Source organism: Centrocercus urophasianus, unplaced genomic scaffold (assembly GCF_019232065.1).
Source record: "Centrocercus urophasianus isolate 14NV4802_14NV808 unplaced genomic scaffold, USGS_Curo_1.0 seq_26, whole genome shotgun sequence".
Lineage (NCBI taxonomy): Eukaryota > Metazoa > Chordata > Aves > Galliformes > Phasianidae > Centrocercus > Centrocercus urophasianus.
In genome coordinates, this window is record NW_024884822.1 from 13,680,638 (window position 1) to 13,705,203 (window position 24,566).

Sequence of the window (24,566 nt, forward strand, 5' to 3'; positions counted from 1 at the left end):
GACACGATCTGTTCTCAGCAAACCTGTACTGGCTGCTGCTCATCTTATTTTCCAGGGTGGTGATTATTTGTTGCAGCAGTTTTCTGGATGTTCTGGGTAAGCTGACTGTTGCATCACTCTCCTGCTCCTTGTTCCCTCACCTCTCCCACCTTTCAGAGATAAGCAATACATCAGTTTTCTGCTATCACCCCAGTCCTCCCATGAATTCAGAGATACCATTAACAGTTCTGAGATTACCAAAGCCAGTTCTTCAGTACTGTAGGATTAAGGCAGTCCCAGCCAATTTAAAAACCTCTGACTTATCTAAGAGCTCTTTAGTCTGTTTTTCCCTCATCTAGACTGATTTTTTCGTGTGTTAATATTAATTGTGGCACATGCTTATACACCATTTGTTTCTTATTGAAGATTGGACAGAAAGAACATAAACTCCTTATTTTCATTGATTAGGAGCTCTTTCTCTCGCTGAAGTAACAGACAAATCTTTAATTTGCTCTCCCTCCTCTTATCAGTGGGTTCAAGAACCATTTCTTGTTACCCCCAAAGTCTATTACTAGCTACATTGGATTTTCTTCATTTATGTTTTTCCTTTACAGATTTGAGCTATTTCTTTACGATCATCTGCAGTAATCTTACAGACCAACCAGTTTTCACAGTTATTTCCTCTGATGCCAATAAGGAATTTGATTCAGGAGACCAGCTGCATCTCCTGTATTTTCTATGCACTGGAGTAATTGGCATTTTGGCCTCTTCCCTCCCATGGAAGCCATCAGTTCCCCAAGCTCATGGAACTCCCTGTTGTTAAGACCAGCTTCCCTTCCCTTCCATGGACCATGAACACTAGAGGTCCTTTGGCAGCATCACCAGTCTTCCATTTTCAGATTTTCATCTCCTTTCTTCTCACTACATGAGGTGCCCAAGAGCTCCACCTTCAACACTTCTGCTCATCTTTTATATCCAAAAATTGCCCATAAGTCTCAGAGAAGGCCCTCAATCCGCATCTTCAGGTTCTGGCCCAGATTGCTGTGGGTCACTGCAGGCCAATGCTTCCATGGTGCCTTTGAGGTTGGGTTGGATTTTATTTTTTGTAGTATCAGCTTCATTGTACAGAGCAGTTCAAGACGCAAAGCACAGCAGCCAGAGCTCCCTTGGCACATCATGCAGGCAGCTTCCAAAGTGGCAGAGACGGGCAGAGCAGCCACTTGGCCACTGGGTAAGCACTGTGCTATGGCTCCAACCGGCTGAGACTCCTGTAAGTGATCGTAGTGTGAGAGCTCAATCTGAATTTGCAGCTCCCTGGCTATCCATCATTTTTTCCAAGGGTTGTGAAGAAGACATCATTGAGCTGGCAGCTCTGATCCGAGGACACACCAGGGATTTCTCTATAGCAGGAACTCAGCTATAAGTCTGCTTTACGCATCTGGAGCAATGGAAATAGCCTTAATTGAGGCTATAAAGCAGCTCACGATGACATTTTCTGTCAGTTCTGTGTATCACAGAGGATATCCATGCACTGAAAAGCCTTAAATCATTTCTGGGCTGGAACATAAAATTGATCTACTTAAATACGTTGTTTAAGAGTAAAGGGTTCATTGAATACTGCCTTCCACTTTCACAAGTAGGGACCCAATGGTGCACATAGATTTATCCTCCACAAACTGTTTTCCCCATAGGTTTTGCTTTAGCTGCCTCATACCCAAGTTTGGAGTGCCCGGCTCCCTTCAGTGCATGATTTCCAGCGGCCGGTGTCAGCAGTGAGTTGGAGGCAGGCTGCACATCAAAGGCTTTGATCTCCATTCATCTCCACTTAACTAAAAGGAAGCCACATCTGGAGAATTTATCTCGTTCTGCAAGCTATAAATATGTATGGTTTGGGTACGGCGTAATTAATCAAAAGGCTTAAACAGAATACATGTGGTGACCTGCAAAGATGCTGGATTGAAAGCCGTGGAACTGATGAAATACCTTCTTATGCACATCTGTGTGCATCCAAACCACTCAGTATTTCAGCACCTTTTATTTGGTTAAAGCTCAGTACTGAGGACACATGCCTTCACGAGGCCTAAAGAGTTAAGTTAGTTCCACGGCTCTACATGAAGCATGGTAGCAAATAATTTCCTACACAAGAACACCAAAGAGCTCCAGCTTGGAGGATCTGGGAGCAGAACATGGATCTTGGTTTGGCTTCAAGTCTGAATTTTTCACTCTCAAAATCTGGACCAGCTTACATGTCTGATCCCATCTCTGACTTTTCCCATTTATCCAAAATCAGCCATAAATGGCACAAAGTTTAACCTAATCAGGCAGCACTCTTTAAAAAGGTAATCAGGCTCCAGTGGTGACTACCTACTTTATTCCACTAAATACAACTGATTTGATACCCAGACAATCGGAACTCCTGATTAGCTGATTCGTGATTCTTTTGATGCTCACATACTCTTGCTGCAGCTCTCTCAAGAACATGCAGTCGCTCTCTTTCCAGGCTGTATCTACGAGCTGTGGAATACATGCAGCTGTGGATCTGGATGAAACACGTGTTCACAGATGAATGGCCGAGGTCTGTGCTGGGAGATGGCTGGGTTGGCAGATGTGTTGCCTGCTTGGAAACCAGTCCTGAAGACAGACTGGAAAAATGAGAAGCAAGGATGAGAAGTTGCTGACAACAAAGGATCACTCCTAAGATGCTCCCAAAACAAACCAGCAATGATGCAGCGCGCTCTGCCACTGCCTGCCAGCTGTGGCTCTCACTGGACTATTGCTAACAAGCATCCATGGAGCCTGCAGCTGGCAGAGCCAACACCAAATGGCAAGAAAATGAAGCTCAGGGAAAAGACTCGTCTTTGTAGTCATGACTGTCAATGGAATAATTACCCTCTTTTAAAAGTCATTTTCCACAAGGTGGGGGGAAAATAACTGTAATGAAAGGCAAACACCGAGGAGCAGGCTGGGGCAGCTCTCAGTATCCAAGCAACACAGATACTCTCATCGTTATTATTATGATTTCACCTTTTAAAGAAACTCCTGTCTATGGCTAACTTCCCATAATGGGCTCCATTAATATTAATTAAGTCTCACAACTCCTGAGTGATGTAGCTAAGACACCCAGCTTTGAAGCAAAAACCAGAAAAGTTACAAAACTGAAAAAGACACAGAGACTGTGATGAACTCAGAAGCAATCCACCCTCCTGGTGACCCAGAGCTCAGGATCAGGTGAACACAAAGCTGCTGGGACAGCTGCTGCTCATGTTTTCTCAATGAGCAGGTAAGGTTTCACCAGCACCAGTAATCACCTGCAACTGCACTGCATCCAAAACCAAATGCGCAGAGGGAACAGAAACACACCACAAGCCCAGCACTAAGAACCATTCTATGATTCCATAGTTGACTGTTGTCCAACCAAAGCCCATCACTGATCATTCTCCCAAGATTCTTGAAGATTATCCTCAATTTTCTAGAGCAATTCTAGAGCAAGATCAACCAATTTACGAAGTAAATCACCTTCCCTCCCACCTTCAGAGAACAGCCCTGCTCACTACTTTTACCAATGCCAAATCCTTGCTATAGGCTCTGACAAGAGACCTTGATCTCATTTATCCAACGGCATGCTCTGATAGAAATAGGTCAGGAGAAGGGAAAGAAATACAAAGGACTGAGTAGTGCTTACTCACTAGACAGCCTCCTGGGAAAGCATCTCCTAACCCTGCTGCCATATTTAAAGCAGGATACCTGCAGATCTTGAATTGGCATTCTGTTGACTCAGTATTTTTGCCTGTTCACACCCATTGCCAGGTAATGGAAATTTGATTACTGACAGTTTGCACCACAACACAGTGCTTTCAAATGATATGCATACATGGAGTCCGTCCATACCACTTTTTTTCAACACCTGGTTTAGAGCAATTAATCATTATGAAGCCTGGTGTGCTGAGTTCGGGCAACCACTGTGAGAAGAGAACTCTGGTCAGTGAAAGCCACATATCAGAGCCGCTCACTGGGGCTGATTTCAACCCAGTTTGCATGCTTGGCTGACCACCTCTGCAGGAGCAACACAGAAAGTTTAGCTCTACACTGATTTGAAAATAAACAAACAAATCTGGTATTCTAAAAATCTCCCTAGGGTGGCAAAGAAGAAAGTATTTGTAGTGGATGTTTGATAATTAGTGACTGTGGAATCGGCCCCTCAGTAACAAGAATCCTGCACAAAGGAAAGCAAGCAGGATGAAAGCACTGTGACTACAGAGGTACCTCACAAATAGCCTTCCTTTATAGTGCAGTTGCCAGACAAAGACAAAAAAACAAGGCAGACAAAAATAAATAAAACTGGTCCATCTGCATGGGCTTGTGGTGAATGCAGTCTCAGAGCAGCAACTCTTCAAGCTAGGAGGGTAACTGCACTGAAAAGCTCAGAAGTAAAAGGCAAAGCATCCTTTCACCAGATACCATCTGAGAGTCAGCTTTTACAGATACATCTGTCTTGAGATGATGCTGATGTCTGACGGACCTAACTTCAGGCATAACCGCAGCTGCACTTGGCTTCCCAGCCTCCTGTGCCAGGAAGCAGAGCTTCACTGCTCGTTTAATTACGGCTGCAGGAGCCGTGGGGCTGGAGGGAAGAGCTGTCTTCATTTCCCATCCATGGTTTCACTCGAAGTCATCCTGCTTTTCCAGGGGGAACCCAAGGCTGCTGATAACCTGCCTTCTCCATACACGCAACAAGCCCCGTCTGGGGCTGAACCCCAGCAGCAAGGCAGCTTTTCCTTCCCGTAGGGAACTGCTGAGACCAGCAGAAGCACAGCCACCCTCCCCAAACAGCCAGCATGGAGGCAACCCAGCAGCCTGCCCAGACTCTTCTGCGTCAGGCAGAAAGCACCTTGCTAGGTCTGTGTCCATCAGCAGGAAACGGACTAACGAGGCTTCTGCTGCTGGGAGCTCCTCCTGGCTTCACAGAGCCACAGCTCCAACCTGCCTGGGAAGGTCCGGGGCCCCGTGCCCAGCGCCAGGAATGCCCAGCCAACAGGACGCAGCAGGCGAGTGGCTTTGGTAGAGCCTGAAGCTAAGAATGGAGGTCTGAGTTTCACTTGCTCATCCACAGGAAGAAACATAAGATCCATCAGAGCAGTACAGAGAGCAACCAGCCTCTGCACAACCACCCATCCTGGAGCAGCTCTACAACCCACGAGCACTGAGGCACTTTCCCCAGCCAAGGGAAAATCCCAGCTGTGGTGACATGCACGTGGCTTTTTTACCTAGCCCTCAAACGCCACTTTTCCACTTCACACCAGCACCCGTCCTCAGACCAACCCCAACCCATACCAGGAGTAATGCCCACAGAACAGGGCTGTTGTGAGCAGCTCCCGCAGCCCTGCTGCTCTCACTGCTGGGGAGTGATGCTGCATTCCAGCCGCCATCGGGCTGCGGGTGCTCAGAAACCACCCTCACTTGAGCTCTGCACTTAAGGGTACTTCAGTTTATAGTTTAACCCTTCAGGGACAATGAGTGAACAAGCACGCTACAAGCAGGGCTCCCAGGGAATCCAGAAGAATCACAAGGCATTTACTCAGAGATAACCCAAGCATACACAGATTCAAGCAGAGCATTAAACATTTCCAGGCACTTCCAGGCCCTTCAGATCCCAAGCCATCACTCAGCTTTCATCATGCCGGATGCCTGCTGGGCTCCCTGCTCACAAGTCCTCCAGTTCCATTGCCCTCAGCGTGTTTGCACCCAGCAGCCACATGCCCTCTTGACAGCACTTAAATTTGTCTCTGCTCCTTCCTGCTGCAGATTTTTCATCCCTTACAGAGCACGGATCCAAGTCATTACACAGCAAGGCACTAAATAATACAACAGCTCCATGAATTCATTCATACATTTGATGCAATCAAACGTCCACAACCTTCACTTCCTATTCCTTGGACTCTGGTGGCTCCCTGAGGACTCTGTCCATCCCCCACACTTGTTTGCAGCCTCTGCAATGTGACTATCAGCACTTCACAGCACTTCTGTGAAGCATTCTGCAAAGTTTTCAGACAGAGTCAATCAGTTACACATCTCAGCATTACCATGTATGGGCACTCCAGTGCATTTTCATTAATTGAGCAGCCAGTCTGGAGCATTTCAGCCCTGATTTCGGCAACGCATTAGCTAGTAACAACTTGGAAATGTCTCACAAAGGTGCTCTCAGATGATGCTTACAGCTGCAGAGACATCATCTGCAGGAAGGAAGGGAGCTGGGAAGATGGATCCATCGAGGTGAGACAGAAGGAAACCCTTCCCCTGAGGATGAGAGACCGGGAGCAAATGGAAATACTGATTCTGGGGAGTAAATAACACCCATTCCTGTTAGGACTGTTTTAGCCATAAGCCAGCGAGGAGATGAAAAATTGCCATCAGAATGAAAAGTGCTACAAGCAGCAGAAATGCACGCAATGAAAGCTTTAAGCTTTGCAATCGGGTGGGAGAAAGGAGGGAAAAAACACTGCAGAATCTTCATCCTCAGCAGAAATTTAGGGAAAAACCCAACAGGCTGTGTTTAAAGAAATCTTTACAGTGATTTTCTTCACTCCCAAGTTATAGCGTGCATGCTCTCATTCCAGCTGAACAAGGCAGCCTTTTTGCTGATGCAGAACACGTCTTACCAGTTCATTTTCGGCACAATGCACAGAGAATTAGGTGCACAATTCCTGTTAACAAGAATGGAGATTGCACACGTCTCCTTCCTTCCTGCCCAACACAGAATAAATAACCACAAGTGTGGGACAGGGAATGCCAGACAGATAACTCTGCTTTGGTTACAGGGAGAGGACCCTGCTTAGGAGCCACACTGAACCAGAGGAAATATTTCTCTGCTGTAGCTGTTCCTCCTATCTACCATTTACAAGACTGATGACCAGCCTCAATATGCAGCAGTTGAATACAAATCAGCCTGCTGGCTTTGTGTTGTGCAAAAAACATGAAAAATAAATGCCTGGATTTTACCTTCACAGGAAATAATGCAAACACCAACACAGTCACGTGTCTGGCTCCCAGTATAGCCTCAATCAGGGCACAGTTCAGCTCTGATGGGTTTTTATAAGTAAGTAGCTGCCCCTCTGAAGCATGTGACATGGACTTCAGTGCAGCCCCACCACCTCCAATCTGAGCTCCTGCAGCACCCAGGAACTCATGGGGTTAGGAACAGGCACACCTGCAGAGCTGGGCCCTGGGGATCCCTGCATCCCATTGCAGCATCCCTGCATTCAGCACAGCAGTGGCCCTGGGCTGCCCATACCATGCAGCTCCACGCAGAGGCAGAGCTTGGAGGCAGTTTGTTGGGCACAGCTGGGTGCTATGAGCAGCCATATCCCACACCAAGAGGACACTGCCGTAGGGGAGTCCTGTAACTCCAGTTTCAGGAGTCAGAATCAGAAAATAAACTGGGCCAGATGAATTCTGGAATTATACATTCAAGTACTGAGAGGAAACAGCTGCTGGCGTGAAGGCTCAGACACGGGAGAAGAAATGCACAGAGAGAATTCAGCATTCTGTATTACTGAGATGTGCCATACTTCAGTCTGTCACCAAAAGCTGCTTTTGTGGCACATCCACGTGTTTGCACAGTCACAGCACTGGGAGGCCATGCCAGCTCCCAGCTGTTCCTCCCGCAGCTCCAAAGAGTAACCACTGCCCCCAGCACCAACCTCATCCTTGCCCTGAGCTCTGCTTGGAGCCTCTCACGCAGCTGCAGGCAGCCCCATGCTCACCTAACCTGGCTCATCACACCACGCTTCCCTTCGCTGCCTTCCTTGCTGTTAAAGCTGTCACCACGATTCAGATTTCCCCTATCAGATTCTCTGTGCGGGGAGATCCCCAATACATTATATGGCATCGCGAAGCTATTAAGCTACTTAGGTTTATATCACCTAAGCAGCTTAGGTTGATATCTCCAGAAGCGATACGCTTCTGAGGATCTCGACGCATCAAGCAGTGTAATTACAATCAAAGGTTTCAGAGATTCCAACCACCAAAGCTCACAGAGGGCCTCTATCATTTGGATGGCAATGCTGAGTGAAAAGAAAGCATCCAAACCCCAGGTGAGTTCCAGTCACAGAACTGACGGCAAACACAGACTGCACAGCCGAGACAATATTGCTTTCCCCACAAAGCAAAACACTGTCATTCTTTGGTTAAGAAACCCAACAGTGAAGAAAGATGTCAGACGTCCATTTGCCTGGCAGTACCTGTTTTAGATTGCTAAATTTCAGGCTTCGTGGTAATTGCTCAAGTGACTTGGAGCTCCAGCCCCAACCTACTCTTGCTTTCCAACTCCTCTAACGGCGTTACTCATGTACTCATCAAAGCACGGGATGTTTGTACCCGCAATCTGTAGATAACCTGCTCACTCAGTGCTGCTGCAGAGAGCTGTCAGGCCCTAATAACTCATTTCCTGAATAAATCCTTCAGAGACTCCATACTCTGAACGTGAAGGGAGTAAAATATTCCTTTGATCATTCGCTTGAAATATTTTCCTCATCCTTTAAAAATGAATGTAACAGAAGGCAGTCAGCAGGAAGACAATTAATGTCAGATAAACTGATGCACAGACTTTTACAATGACGTACTGCATGCTTTACAGTGATGCAAAATGAAGGAATTCCCCTCCTCTCCTGCACACACCTGAGCTCAATGCCCCTGCTGGTATTATTGGAGCTTCCAACCAGTCTTGGTGCCAAGTCGTATCACCAGCATGGAGGGTCCATCTCTCAGAATGGATCAGAACATCCTCTGATAGTTGACGCATAGAGTTGCATGACAGATCAGTATGGGGGGAAAGGTGTTACAACAAGGGTGTGATGACGGAAGGACCAACACGACAGAGAGGTGCTGGAAAGGAAGAAAACGGCTCACTGTATCAGAAGATTCCAGGTTTGCAGGGGAAGCTTCACCAAGGAGGGAGCTTTACTGGCTGTCAGCCTTTAAATGGGGTGTGAGAGGTGCAGCCAGGCTGCAGCCCTTCCAATCACAGCTGAATTGCCTTCACCTGTGCTCCCAGGTCCTTCCCCAGGTGCTCCATCAGTGGTTCAGGTCAGGACTCAGCAGTTCCCATACAGTTACCATGCACACAAAACATCGAGGCAGACATAATTACAAGACTTCTGAGTCCATCCTTCTCTAAATGGATGCACAAGCTCCTTTACATGCAGAGAGAGAGCCAGGCTGCTTTCATGCTGATCCTCCAGAACTTGTACCTATGTCGTATGAAAATACAGCTTCTAAGAAAGAACAAAACCATGCAGCAGTGTAATTCCCAGCACTCCAGAATGCTTCACAGAATCCTTTTAAAATTACAGAACTGTACAAAAATAGAGGTGGGAGATCCTCTGGTCTTGGAAAACCACACTGTGTAGATTGTTCCTGGAGCTGAAATGCATTCACTGAGAGCAGTCCAGGCTCTTACTTCAGGTGTGCATAAACTCCATAGGGTTCTCTTATTAAGCATACAAAATGCTGTAATGCTATTATGTGACAGAAAGTACAGAGATGATAGTGGGATGGCAAAGTCTCTGGCTGCAGCAAATGAGGACAAGCCCAAATGCAGCAGCCATGGACATAGAAACAAAGCTGCTTACCTTTGGAAAGCCTCTGGTAGGCAGGAAACTCCAGCAAGACCCCCTCACCTCCACTGCCCCTTAAAAGAGGTCTGGGAAGGAGTGAATCCTCCTTCACTCCAGCCCTTCAGGTCGCTCAGCAGCATTGCATGCACCTGAGCTCCCCTGGGCTGGCCCTGCCTTCCCACCAGGTGCTCCATCACTGCTTCAGGCCCTGACTTAGCATTTCTGCTGCAATTGCTAAGCATAAAAAACAAAACAAAACACAAAGCCCACAAACATTAACAATTGGGATAGCTGATTAGGACCAGGGAGGCCACTATCCTTGTCATCCTTATCATTTCGTTACTCTCTTGTGCTTCTGTGCCCTATGGATTTTCACCACCTGCCCTACACCCCAACTGAAAGCCCTTGGGAACAGCAGCCCTGTCTGCACAGAGCCCACCATTATTCCAGTGCCATATGTTAAAAGAACCCAACATCACGCACTGAGAGCATCTTCCCCTTGCTTTATAACACCAACACACAAATTTTCCCTGCGGCGTTGCTTATATTGATATGTATTTTTATCAAGGGAGTCAGGAGCAACAAGTAGAACCCTGAGACGGTTAAAGCATGCTTCAAACTCATTTAAAATAATGCGCTCTCTCACTAGACTCATACATCTCTACAAAGAAAACGGCAAGCAATCCAGAACATGCAAACCATAACGACGTTCAGATGTGTACAGACATAAATAGCAACTTCTAAACCAAGAATTTGCCTCTGGAGCCTTTTCAGTAGGCTGTCAAATAGAAAATATTTAAAGGGAAGCTATGATAGCAAAAATTCTCTTTGTTTGAGGCAAGGATGGAGTGAATGTGTCATACGGCACTAAGAAAGAACAAGAGAAATCTCAGTGATCCAAAGTGAAAGGACTTCATTATGGAGGAAATCCTCAATCCATTTAAATCAATCACAGATCTTTTGGCTTCAGTAGTTCTGGATCTCATTACAGTCCCAACAACAAACAAACAAATAAAAATACAACAAATTTCAGCACCAAAATGCACAATGTCAGTCCTCTACAATTTCCTGTGCAGGAATGCTCAGGGTCTGCACCCACACGAGCTGCAGGAGCTGGCTGTGGGTCAGCAGCAGCACATGGCCGCACCTCACCCACCACTCACTGGGGACTTCTGGCAGCTGCTGAGCTACAGCTCAACCTTCCAGAATAGAAGAACTCCTTCTAAATGTGAATATATTTGGGATTTCTTTGTAAACACTTGGAATCTCACTGCTAACAAGTTGGAGTGGTTGAACAATCTGCTGTTCCAGGAGCCCTTAGGAACACCTGGTGCACGACCTGCAGGCAGCACAGCACCTCACAGCGCCCAGCTGCAGTCCTGCTGACCTCTCCATAACAGAAGCAGTGTCTGAAACACTCCCCTCGCCTCCAGATTGCAGAGAAAGGCACTAGCAAGGAGTGAAACAGAGCTGCCCTTGCCTGCTGGGTTGCTGCTCCATGACCACAAACACAGCCTTATCTCCAAACGCAGCAAGGACAAAACAGATGAATCACAGCGCAAATATCTGTCATTTCTTCTGGTTTACTTCGTGCTACAAAGGGCAGGCAAAGAAAACCAGCAAAAACAAATTGAGCTCTCTGGTCTACTTCTTATCCCACTTAATAAAGGGTATGCTTTGCTACCACTTAATCCAATGGAAAAATTCCTTTAGGTCTCCATGGGAACGACATTGGTCTATAATACTTAACCATAAGTACCAAATTCTATAAGCTTTGGCTGCAACTTTTTTGTGTCCTTTTAAAGATCTCTGTGGATAAAGAACGTGAGGCTCTGGAGTCAATAAAGTCAACGAAGCAGTTTTCACAGGCATCAAAAGTTCACTTCCAAACTTTTCTACAAAATAGTTACTGGAATTTGGGGAAAGCGAGCACAAAGAAAACACTGTAATAACAAACACAATGACCCTTTTAACAAGTAAAGCGAGCGGGCTGATTAATGAAATTGGACTTACAGTACATTTGGACCAGACAGTGAATGGAAATCCCTCAGCAGCCCATCACGAGGCAGACAATGTGTAAGCAGATAACAGCAAGAGCTGTGTGGTTCATAATTAATTCAAAAGACATGGCAGTGCTGTCTCCTTGCTGGCTCTGGTCAGCCACTGAAGACAATCCCGCTCAGTCGGGGTGAAGTGCTGTATATCAGAACGAAATTCCTTCCTTCCGCTCTCATCACAACAGCAATGACCACAGATTAACAAGAGAAACATCAGTGTTCACTGGGCACTACGTTTGTGGGGCAGAGCTCTGAACACCATCCTGAACCCAACCTTCTCTCCTCGGCTGTGAGGACTGACTGAACAGCAACGTAAGGAAAGGAATAAATGGTGATGATAGCAATGAAAAGCTATGAATAATCTGATGCCGAGACCGAGCAGTTCAAAGTTCAGCTCAGGCTTGGTTCAGAGATCTGTGAGCAGTGGTTTATCTCGGGTCAGACCCAACGTGGGGCTCAGAGCCCGGGCTGACCTGGCTGTGATGGAGAGGCCCCTGCTCCACGTGTACTGAGGTCCTCCTTTGAGGTGTGCAGATGTGCTCCTTGCTGGGGCTGCAGCCCCCCTGCCAGCGCCACGGCTCTGCCTGTGGCATGTGTACCAAATCGGCAGCTGTCAAAATTATTCAGCTTGGAAATTAATCAGACACGGCAGTTAATAAGGCAAAGTTAAAAAACAAGGCAAGAAACACACGATCTTTTCAGTTGTGAGGGTTGAGGACCGAGTGCTCCACGCTACAGGTGGAGGCTGGGCCCATCCACCTCCAATGCTGACGGCCTCCGCCGCGCGGCTCTAATAAATCAGTCAGCACCATCGTTCCATAATGCTGCCTTTATGCTGGGCTTTGACCCAGCCCTGGCACACGTTTAAGGGCAAAAATAATTTATGACATCACCAAATTCCTGATTAAAACATTTTCATACTGGGATTTTAAAATACACTCTCATTGACTAACATTTTCACTAGCTCAGAAAATCCCACGCTACGTGCTTTGACCACATCATAAAGAAAAAGGCTTCATTTGGATGCTGAACAATGGGCAGTGTTTAAGAGCAGTCAGTTTACTTTCTGGCAGGATACAGCTTTCACGCAGACCAGCTCAGAAACACGACACTGATACAGGCATTAAGAATGGATTAACACAGCCATGGAGGCTGCAATGCTACCACTAGTGGGACAGCACCAAACCGAGCACGTATCCTGGCTGAAAATCTTCATATCCAGCACAGAAACATGAGAGAACGACAAGAAACCTTTAGGGAATACTGCAATTTCCCCAGCCTTGTGATGCTAATTACAGTCATTATCAGAGTCTAAAAGTTCTGCGTATTTTTTGTTCTCTGCTCACGGCAGCTGTGCAATGAGACAAACTCAAGGTGCAATAACAACGTTTGGTGCTGCACACAAAAAAAAGAAAAATAAAATCCTGAGTCCCACCCAATTTCAGTATTACAACCTCACACTTTTTTTTTTTTAAGATTCTAACATAATCAGCTCACAAAGCTCTCTCCTCTCCTACGTACGCACACACACATAATCCAGGGTATATTATTTTCTAAAATGACAACTTCAGTCCTTTGAATTCACAGCAATCTCAGAAGCAGAAAAGCCTCTGGTTTTGTAATGGGTTTTTTTCTTTGGTTTTGTTTTTTTTTCTTTCGATTTAGCTCCTTTTACTGTTGCCCTTTACATCATTTATCTTTCAGTATCAAGGCAATGAATTTTTGTATTTGTTTCCTTGTTTCAGCAAGAGAAGAAAGGAAAAAAAAATATGAGTATCTATAGATTAACTGTAAAGAAGGCCTATGTTGAACAGAACTGCCCACAGATATACAATGACACGCAATTCTATGTTGCTCTCCTATTTTTGACCATTTTTAACCCAAAAGCTTTTATGAAATAAAAAACCCTAAACCGCCCAGCACTGCTGACATGACTTTCTCGTGGCCCAAGGGCTAGCTCCAAGCCGGGCTTCATAGCAGTGAGTGGTGCAATGCTCAGCCTTACACCCTGGCACATGGATGATGGATTTATCCAGTGGCTTAAAGAAAAGCCAAAGCTGAGTTGTGGAGCAGAGACCCGAGCTGAGGCTCCATGCACACAAACGCCTGAGCCGTGGGTCTGTAGCTGGAGGTCACTGCCTTCTCTTGTCACTGCAGGGATGCCTCTTTCTTTCCTGTGCTGTGGAGCTCCATCAAAAGCAGAGGTGGAGAATGCCTCCTCGCCAGCTCACACGTTACAGCAGATCATCTGTTGATTATATCCTTCCTCTTCAAAAAAAAACCAAAACCAACTCCAAACAAATACAGCATGATATTTGCCCGGGAGAGCTTACACAAACAGAAAAATGCTCAAGTAAAAACGCTTGGTAGGGAAGTCTGAGCAGATCATAAGGCTCCTCCTCTCCTCTCCATTTGGATAGACATCAACAGCATTCCCACAGAACCTTCACAGGTGAAACACAGAAATATTCTTCTGTTTGCCTATATCCTATCTGTTTGATTAACTAAATGCCAGCATAACCACCGGGGAATCTTCCTCTCTTGTGTAATTTCTGTATTAGGGAGCTCCTGATCTGGAATTTGGAGGTGCGTTTGTTTGACACGCTGAATTAACTAGTAATACAAATCCACCCAAACGAAGCTGCATTCAGAGCACCTCAAGCTGCTGCAGTTACACCCCTCAGCCTGCAGCACAGAGCAGAATCCCATTGGGACTGCCTGCATCCGTGAGCTGATGGTAGTTGTGAGGATCTGGGTCCTTTGCCTTGGGTTTGGCACCGGGTTTGGCCATCTCAGGATCACAGCGCGGCTGGGACCTGACCGCCTCCAGCCGCTCATTACACGCGCTGCTGCCCAGAGCCCAGCCAGGGCTGCGGGCAGCGCGGTGATGGGCAGCACGGCGCTGCCGCGGCGCCAGAAAATCGGGAATGCCGTCCTCCTCACGTCCACTCTGCATCTCCCCTCTTTTAGTTTAAAGCCGCTCCCCCCGTCTCGCTCCGTGAGGTGCACTGAGAGCCGTGCTCTTGTGCACCTTATTGCCTTTCAGCTCCCTCGGGGTTACCGAAGCAGCCCGGACCCCGCTCTCGGCGCCCTGCCGCCCCCTCACGCCCTGGCACAGCCGTGACCGGCCGCCCGTCCTCGCTCAGGGCCTCGGCACCTTCAGACCCGCTGCACCCAGGCGCGGCAGTGCGCAGTGCGCCTGCGCGATAGCCGCCCCGCTCCTCCAGGGCAGACGAGGCGTGGGGCAGAGTGGACCCAGGAGACCGCATGAAGAAGGCCTTCCGGTCTCGGTGAGGCCGCTTCCGGCGGCGGCAATGGGGCTCAGCCCTGGCGGCCTCCCGGCACCGCGGAGCGTCCTGTGCCTTGTCGCCGGCAGGCAGCTCGATCTGATACCGAGAAACGGCGCCGTAACTTTTAATTGCACAGCAGACGTCTCGCTTTGCGAGCCGCCCGGAACGGCCCCAGGCACCGGGGGGGAGCAGAGATCTGCAGGTGCCCGAACAGCCGCCCTGCGACCCGCCTCCTCCTGCGAGACCCGTCGCGTCTCAGTGACGTCACAGCCCGCACTGGGCCGGATGTCAGGTCTCACCTCGAAGGCACGCCGCCTCCATCCAGACGCATCCAGAACAATCTCCCGAGCTTAATCAACCTGTAACGAAGCTAAGCTGACCAGTAATAATCAAAGTAATGAAAGGCAAACCTCATCTCACACACAATAAAGCAATGGAAATACTGAAACTTGAGACTAAAGGAGGAAAATATTCTGAATTTAGATTGATTCTTAGAAACAGGAACCTTGTCAGTATTCTGTGTATAAACAAATGCCTTATAAACAGATGCTGCCTTATTCGACCCATCGTGAAAAGGGGAATTGGGTCTTTCGGGGTTTCTGTACAAGCACTGATATTCATGTTTCACTGCATTAACAAAGTTCAGCTTTTACTGATGACTGTGGCAAATAAGAAGTATTTTCCAAATGAAGCAAACTTCCATTGCTTTTCAGGCAACGCTGAGCTGCATGTTTTATATGGGATTTGAGGGTTCTAGTGCATATGTCATGCTGGATGGAACTGTGACAGAGGCAGCTGCTAGAAGAAAAAAAAAGTCCTAATTCTTTACTGCAGACATCCACTGTGATTTTAAAAACACAGGAAAAGCAGCAGAATGTCCACACTTACAGACAAAACCAAGCTGCTTTAAAACTGACAGCTTAAGAATATTTAAAACTTCTGTGAAACAGACACGAGGCCAGGTTCCATAGAACTCCATTAAATCTGCAATCCTGTTCTCTTCTGTTTGTGATTAATTACTTCCCTAGCCAAAGAGAAGCTAACAGAATACCTGTTCAACTATTAGAAGATATTCAGGGCTGTGTTACAGTATCAGTATATGAACAGAAGACAGATTTAGTCGACAATATTTTACAGTTTGGTGAAATACAATCTCCCTGAAAAATTATTGTATTATTACCAAAGCCTGGTGATCCAGCTCCTGTTTGCAGCTCTGCTGCTGGTTTGTAGTGGAACTTTTAGCCAAATAGTTATGCTTTCCCATTTACAAAGTGGCAGCTACCAACACTTCTCTTCCTCATAACAAGTGAGGAACACAGAATCGAATTAAAGCCTGCTGCAGCTGCAGAGATTCCCACAGAGAAGGCAGTTACAAAATGGATCGACTTTTCTGTTTTTAAAGTGCGTGCCATAATCAGCACGTAGCAAAGGGGAAAATGGACTCCAAATGAGCCTTTTGAAAGAGATACAGAATGAGAGAAGAGTGTCTTGCACTGAGGTTATGTATTTAACAGTTTTACATGAAATATTTATATATAAAAACTTTGTTAAGTGCTTTTCTCCAATTTAAAAATCTAAAGAATTCAAAAATAAGGCATTCAGTATTTGAAAAAGTACAGATTTACAAAATGTGTATATTCTGTCATGAAAACTCCACACCAACATTATACACTTGGAAAAAAAATACAAACAGGATATATTACAAATTTATGTAGCAATAACTTAGTTCATACCATGCAATAAGAAGTATGTTAATCAAGATACACAAGCTTTTAAGTTTCCTAAACTGGAGGGCTTAATTCTGTTTGCAAACGAGTTTTTATGCAAATTCTTAGAGCTGTGGCACTTGAAATTCTTGGTAGCCTTTCTATTGAGAGTTAAATTGTACATAAATGATTACGAGGATGGAGAGTAACAAAGCAGCTGTTACGAATCATTCCAACTTTGTTCGACAATAGCTGAAACTCTTTTCTCATATTCACGTTTGTTCTCCTGATAAAGCTGTGCTGCCTGACTGTTTGCTGGACTGTTTGGATTAGGTTCATCAAGCAGAGACTGTGAAAAAGGGAAAAACAGAGAGTGAGACAAACCAGCAATTTATGCAACAGTGAAGAACACCTTTCCTATCAAATGCTTCAGAAAGCAAACATGACAAAGTAGAGCCCACTTAAAAAACAAAACACAACAAAACAGGTTAAAGCTAATATGAGGCACCCCGAACAGAGCTGCTGAACTTCCAGTTATACATTTTATGAGCATTACCACTGCATACATTTTTAGGCTCCTCATGTCCTTACAAACAGATGCAGTAGAGCCATTTGTGCCAGTTTGCAGTATGACACCAACTGATCATCTGGCTATGACACCACTGATGTCACACAGGACTAAAGAGAAAAAACTATTTTCAGTCTGCCATATCATTTCTATTTACTCTGATTAAACAAATTTCAGCAGCACTTGAAGTGACAGGCCGAGGCTTTGTGAAATGGTTTCAAATGTTACATTATACAAATTCTATACCTGACTGCCCATCTTGACTAAAAACAGATAAAAAAGGAAGCCAAATCACTGTTTTCTTGTGAAAATTATCCAACGGCAATTTTGTAGCTCAAAATCAGCAACTGCACAGCTCAGCACTTCGTGTTTATTGGATCTGAGAAGCAATTGCTTAGGCTACAAGTATTTGAAGTTCTCCAGTTTTGTCACTGAGCTGTGTACTCTCCAAACAGGCTTGTAACAACGTACTTAACTGCTAAAATAGATCTAAAGTTACCTGAATTGAAGTTAAAATAGATGAAACGTCGTACGTCGGGCTCCACCGATTCTGCAGAATATCTAAACATATGCTGCCATCTGCATAAACTGTGAACACAGCACACACATCAGCCATCCCTTCTCAGACTTACCTTACGTTCTATTCATTAAATACAGTTCAAGCAAGAACTACTGTATCAATTTGGCCTGCGTTCAAAAAATGCTTTGGGATTATAGCAGCTATGGCTGACTATCTTATCTAATTTGATAGCTGGTCTTTTGAAGGAGATACATTACTGCAAGTAACAAAACATCTAAGAGGAAATGAAAGAAGGTTCAAAAAATATGGCAATAGCACAGGCACTGGTAGGCCTGGACTCGGCTTCTTGCTCCTCCTGTGTGCTTGGCCCAGATTCAAGTCGACGTAATGCCTCTCAGCAAGCAGAGACATTTGCTGCAGGCATGGGATGCACTGCGCCAGCCGAGGATCTCAGTCATCGTGCACTGCATGGGGAAACTGCACAGTGCTCACAGGCTAGGAAGGACACTAAGGCAGACAATAGGAAACACTGCCTGCCTGAAATACTACTTCTGTCTGAATAGGAGAGCCTGTAGGAAACTGAGATTTGTCATGCAAGCTTCTACATGCTGCTTTTCTAGCTTGTTCATCCCAGTAACAAAATATAATAAAACAAAGCAGTCAGAAGCATACTGCCTTTCTTGGTATGTGACAGATAAATGGTTAGAGTGTTGCCTAATACTGCCACAGAACTGTTGTTAAAACCAGCCTCTGCTCAAGGAGGGCTCAAGCTACAGGAACTGCTGAAACATGTTTGCGCTTCAACTCTCAAACTGAATCTATAACCCTTTGTAACAGAGGGGATTGGGAGACAGAGAGGCATGGCTTCTGTTTTCTGCATCCAACAACCAGATAAAAGCTATGGAGAGATGGAGTGAGAAGCACAGCTCTCCATGGCTGCCCTCCCACTGAGCTGGAGGCAGCTCCTTTCCCTCTGCTCTCCCCTAGGAGTGCACTTTCTCGCCTGCCTCCCGCTGCCAGCGCTGCTTAGCACAGGGAACCCCATGAGGGTTGGCTTGGCTGAGCTCTCACCTGACAGAAATAAGTAACATTTGGCACCATCGGTTCCCTGCTTGGATTCATGATGTGTCTACACAGACAGAAGAGCTGTTAAATGGAAGGGGGCAGGAATCTGAAGCAAGATTGCCCCTTTAGGCCAACTTAAGTGCAGCTGTAGCTGAAAACACTTACAGATTTTGCTGCCGTATTGATTGGAAAGAGACAGACAGTTGCTACTTAACAGCACTGCAACTCTCAGTTCTTTCATCAAGTAGTTACTGCCTGAGACAACTGCTCAGCAGGCAGCAGTGCAGAGAGCAAACCAATAAGCACTCTGGAGCTCTGCAGAATAAACGACCACACCATAACAGTAAGCATTATGGCTAAATAGAAATGATTTACTCACCGTTTGGATGGAACATTTTTGATAAAAACCTAACAGTTGGAGGTTTGTTTGGATATTCTTCTGAAAATTCTATTACTAGTTTAAAAGTACCTGTCCAAATAAACATAAATACAATCAGATGACCACCAACAAAAAAAAAGGAAAAAACAAGGTAAGTTAATTCATGTGCTCCATAATCGATATTTCTGCCCACTGTTATGCAAACAAACCACATTAAGCCTGCTTTCTTTTCACATATTTCAAGTGACAATGGAACTGTGGAACTAATAATTACTAATTGCAATGAAAACAGCAGCAGCAGCAGCTAGGTCCAAGCATTGAGACTCACTGTATACACGGGGAAAGCAGCTACATCCAACATCCATCATCCCACTGCCCTCCTCCCTTCTTCTGTGACCAAATTCGCCTGTTCTATGGACTTCAGTGACTTGAAGGTGTTTCATTAAGAAGGCCCTGTGGTGCCAGCAAGCAAAAACTGGAATCTCATCATCAGCAATCGCAGCCTTTGGAGCTCATGACTGGTTCACTGAAAACCTTTATTACGGATCAGTGAATAATTTACTGTACTCCTCCAACCCAACACAGAGGAAAACCCATCTGCTGCTGATTACTGCAATAACGCTATAATTATTAAACTCATTATTCCTCATATGCCTGGGGGAGATTCATTACACATCAACTTTCATGTTTATGTACAGATTTGGTATTCCCCCCTCTCACTCAGTTCTATTTTCAGAACAATTCAAGATTTTTCACCTGCTCTTAGTTACAAGAGCAGAGATGAATCAAGCATGCTACAAAGACGAAACCAGAACAGCATTCTGGTCAGCTGTCTCGCTGAGCTCAGCTGCAGAGATGCGAGAACATCTGGCAGCATTAGACTAACTTCCTCCTCCAAAAGCTCAAACTGTGTCTACACAAGTCTTGGTACAAGCACTGCTTCATAGCTTTGTAACTAACCATCAACCACTACGGTAAGACACTGCTTGCACAGAAATACAGTATTTTCATAGCTAACTCGACCTTGATCCAGCACTCCTGGCTTGTTCAGACTGTTCCAACCTACATAGTATCAGAGCAGAATAATGTCAATACTGACAATATTCACAAGAATGACAGAGAATACAGAAATTTGCTGCTTACCATCTTCAAAAGGTGTCCCTTCTGGCCTGAAAGGTGTAAAAAATAAATTCCAGTTAAAAATGACCATCACTTCCAAGCACTCGCAATAAACACGTACGTTATTCCCTATTCTCCTCGAGACAGACATAGAGACAGCCATACAAATATTTAGGGAAGCCTCCAGAGGCAACTTCTGGGAGCTCTGTCGCATTCAGCAGACTTTCCCATAGTCAATCTGTCAGTGAAGACACCCACTTCGTTATCATCCCAAGCAGTGCATGTGCCACGTTTCAGAGCTCAATTAACGAGGAGATCGTTAGTAAGCTGACTCCAGCCTTATGAAAGGACACTACCAGAGTTCCTCTTCTGGAGGACACGTAATGTAACTTCCTAAATAGAACCTCATTCCACCGGGAATCAATCCAAACACTGCCAGTGCATCTGGATTTGATGGCCAACAACATGTGGTGCTCTTATGTACCTTTAAAGAGCCAGCCTGCTTTTTCATAACCCAGCTCCTATAAAACCCGTTCCATTTATTAAGCCACATGCAAACATCATTAAAAAAAAGACAATGAATATATACTTTTTCCCCCAGGCATTCTTTATTACCCCTGAAAGCAGATTTTCACTGTGATTGCACAGTTGGTCATTTCTGAAAATTTCCTGACTTTACATTCACAAAGAAAAAAAAAAAGAAAAAAGCATATTATAAAAAAATTCCCCCCCCCCCCCTCTCCCAAAAAAAAGGGCTCACAGTGAGCAAAAACTCTTACCCAAATATAACTGCATTCCACTGCATTATATTATTCTCAGATGGTGCACCACTGACACCCACAGGAGGGTCTTCTTGCAATCTAGAAATCACAAATATAGAACAGCAAGCCTTACGTAAGTGAAATGCTTCCACCTGCAAGCCTGACTCAAGAGCAACATCCACTGCCTTTATAAACCTATTCTCAATTACTGAACAAAGCATTACATGCAGATTAGCAGTATTCCAAAAGACAAACCAAGATCTGCTCCTGGATTACACCAACACGCTGTGACAGCCCAGCAGGTTGAGGCAGGTGTGCAAAGCACCGTAAGTAACAGTGCTTTAAAGCAGCACACGAAGCTGGGATGGATTTACCACCCAGATGGTTATGGAGGAGCAGAGCAAGTAACTGCTGCTGGCTGCCACAGTGAAACAGAGAATAAGTCACAGCCAGAAACAGGAGCTCAGCACAGTGATCCAGGACATACTTACTGCAACTGAGGGCAAAGGACTGTCAGCTGAGCTTTTTCTGCATCCCTAAGTCTGTGCACGACGCAGCTGAATTTGCTTAAGGCTGTTTTGGCTGGTGAGCTGACTGCTTCAAAAGGGAAGAGGGAGCAAGGGGAAACCTTTGCACTGCTCCCTGATAGCAGTTCCACAAATGTAAATATTTGTCTCTCAAGCAGTAGTGGAAGCATTTGAAAGTCTTTTTAGTTCCTTAATCCTTGGACTAGGGAAAAGCACATTGCTTACTGAAAGCTGCATAAACTCACGCCAGACAAATACACGCTCTAACTAAATGACAGAACCAAGATTCCCTCCTGTCCATTCTGTGTGTTTCTGCTAAAGGATCACGTTAGAGCCTGGAACAACAAAAAGCAGTAACCTCCCACACCAGTGGGGACTGCCCAGGCAGATCCTTTTGTGACAGCTCCCATCCGCGGCACAGAGTTGAGTCATGCAAGAATAAAGAAAATGAAGTAACTGCCCTCGCTTTGAAGCAGTTGTTCAGTGTTAACGTGAGATTTGACCACACAGCAGAACAAGGTTAAGAGCAAACCCTCACTACAGACCGAGGGACAAACTCTAACTCAGTTTCAGCCCATTTGTGCAGACTGCCTTAGGGTTGAGTCAGGCACAACGCCAGTAGCGATGCCTGGAAGTCCCCCCGTGCCTGGATGTCCATCCCTGGCACAGTGAGTGCAGCTGCTCGTGTACACAGACACCAGCAATGACGCTGCCCGCACAGCCAGGCTGGCAGCTGGGCTCTGCCTGCTTGCAATCCAGCTCCCCTGCGGACCGTGTTTACATCCTTGCTCTGTGAGCACATGCAGTCCAGACAGCTTAATTTGAACAGCATAAACCACCTACTATTTTGGTCAGGGAGAGCAGGAATGTGTTTTCTTCCATGCCAGACTGCACGCTGGTAATAATGCCTGAGCGCTTTGCCTGATAAATGTATCAGGAGCACGGCTTTGGGTTTTAGAGCAATTTTAAAAGCTCATGTACACCCTGCTGTCAAAAGGTCTAACTAAATACAGACAGGTCGTGGCAAGGGCTGCAAGCCAGGCTGGTCTCAGCAGGGCCTGGAAGTCAGTAAGAATCAGGGAAAAGGTAGTATTTGTAAGCCCTTTTCTAACAGTACTTGGAAAAGGTTGGAAAAGACCCACAGGATCATCAGGTCCAACCATCCACCCATCACCAACAGCTCTCACTAAACCATGTCCCTCAATACTGAACTCCTCCAGGGTCGGTGACTCCACCACCTCCCTGGGTGGCCCATTCCAGTGCCTGACCACTCTTTCAGAGAAGCATTATTTCCTAACATCAAGCCTACATCTCCCCTGGCGCAGCTTGAAGCCATCCACTCTACTTCTGTCACCGGTTACACGTATAATATTTATACATAACGATACCTATACGTAGTAAAAATAACACTTCTCTGTTGGTTTAATTAGGCGATACAAGACACTGCTCCCTCTCCACTACTCCTGGCAATTCCAAGATGCAAAAGTTTATATTTAACCAAGTGAATCAGAGCTCACAGCACAGCCTGCTGTTTCAGTATGAGGTAAGAGTAGCGCAAGGCTAAACAAAAATATAACCAGGGGGGAAGGAGGACGGGGAAAAAATAGACATGAGATAGCTACGTGCATTTTGGGGTATAAAAGTGGTCAAATATCTGATAAAGAAATGGGAGCAGTGCTCGCTCTTCGAAGTATTCTCCACCTTCCATTCCAAGATCATAAAGCCAGTCCTTCTGAGATCTCAAAATGACACAGAAAGGTCTGATCGCTATCCAGAAGCGCTGCTCAGCGCTGAGCAGATCACTCAGTTCCTGAGATAACGGATGCCCACTGCTCGGATGGCGCAGGCTCCCGGCGCTCGGCTCGCTGCCCGCTCAGCTCCCATCGCAGCACCGCTCCGTGCTCGGTGCACACAGCTGCTCCCCGCTGTGTTTTCGGTGCGGGCACCGCAGCCGTGCTAGGAAAAGAGCCCCTACCCGAGCTGACTCATCTCAGGCTGAGGAGGAAACACACCGAACTGTGACGTTTACAAAACACAACAACAAACCCCAACACCGCTTTTCCTCCGCTCCCAGCTATGACCCCATCGGTCGGTAACGCTCAGAAACACGCGGCGATCGGCAGCTCCCGGCGCTCGGTGCGCGTTATACAAGACTGCTCGGGATGGAAAAGCTCGGACAGAACCGCATGCGCACACAAACATTAAAGGGCACTTGGGTTTTGCTTACATACGGAGAACGAAGCGACCGCTAATTGCGGCGCTCCATATTTAGAAGCCCCCCGCGAGAGTTCGTTCCGGACGCGGCACCAGCTCTAACCTCAGGCGGCCCCGGGGGGGGTGGGAGGAACCGGCCCCGGGCAAAGCCGGCCCCAGGCAGAGCCGGCCCCAGGCTGAGCCGGCCCCGGGGAGCTCCGCCGGCCCGCGTTCAAGGCGGAAGGGCTCTGCTCTGCTCTGCCCCGCTTCCAGAAGAGCCTCGGAGCCGCCGGGACCGCGGGAGGCTCGTCCGGAGGCGCCGGGGGAGGGGCGCGCGGAGGCCCCAGCGGATCAGAAGAACGGCGAGGCCGCCCCGGCCCGCCCTCAGCTCGGCCCCGCGCCGCCGCTCACCTCTTGAAGTCGCGCATCAGCCTGCGCCGCGCCGGGGTGGACATGATCGCGGCGGAGTGCCCGGCCGCAGCACCGCCTCCCGCACAAACAATCCGCAATGGCGTCTCCCTCCGCGCCGGGCGGGGCCGGCCGACGTCGCGGGGGCGGGCGGGGAGGGAACGCTCGGCGCGGCTCGGCACGCCCCTCTGTTGTGCGGGGCGCCCCGCTGCGCCGCCTGGGACGGAACGGCTGCGGGGCGGAACGCGGAACCGGCGGCTCTGAGTGCGGCACGGGAACCGCCTCGCCCCGTAGCGAGGACTTCGCACTGCGCCGCGAGCTGCTGTTGAGCTGGGTGGCTCGTTTATTCCAGGTGACGGCGCTCACGCTGAGCAGATTTCAGC

The 24,566-nt window shown here is 46.9% G+C and overlaps 1 protein-coding gene across 1 annotated transcript; it reads right to left on the reverse strand.

Annotated features, from left to right (window-relative positions):
• Nucleotides 1-16,421: 16,421 nt before the first annotated feature.
• On the reverse strand, nt 16,422-24,294 carry UBE2B (ubiquitin conjugating enzyme E2 B). Its single transcript, XM_042826557.1, has 6 exons — nt 24,187-24,294; nt 21,074-21,154; nt 20,319-20,344; nt 19,176-19,265; nt 17,711-17,799; nt 16,422-16,992 (listed from the first exon to the last, which is right to left on the reverse strand). Exons 1-6 carry the CDS (start codon nt 24,228-24,230, stop codon nt 16,864-16,866), a joined length of 459 nt encoding a protein of 152 aa, XP_042682491.1. The 5' UTR covers nt 24,231-24,294; the 3' UTR covers nt 16,422-16,863.
• Nucleotides 24,295-24,566: the final 272 nt, after the last annotated feature.

Coding starts and splice junctions, on each gene's coding strand:
- UBE2B (XM_042826557.1), bottom strand. CDS start 24,230: ATGTCCACCCCGGCGCGGCGCAGGCTGATGCGCGACTTCAAGAG. Junction 20,345..21,073: donor TGGAATGCAGTTATATTTGG/GTAAGAGTTTTT, acceptor TACACCTTTCAG/GCCAGAAGGGACACCTTTTG. Junction 17,800..19,175: donor AAAAATGTTCCATCCAAACG/GTGAGTAAATCA, acceptor CTGTGTTCACAG/TTTATGCAGATGGCAGCATA.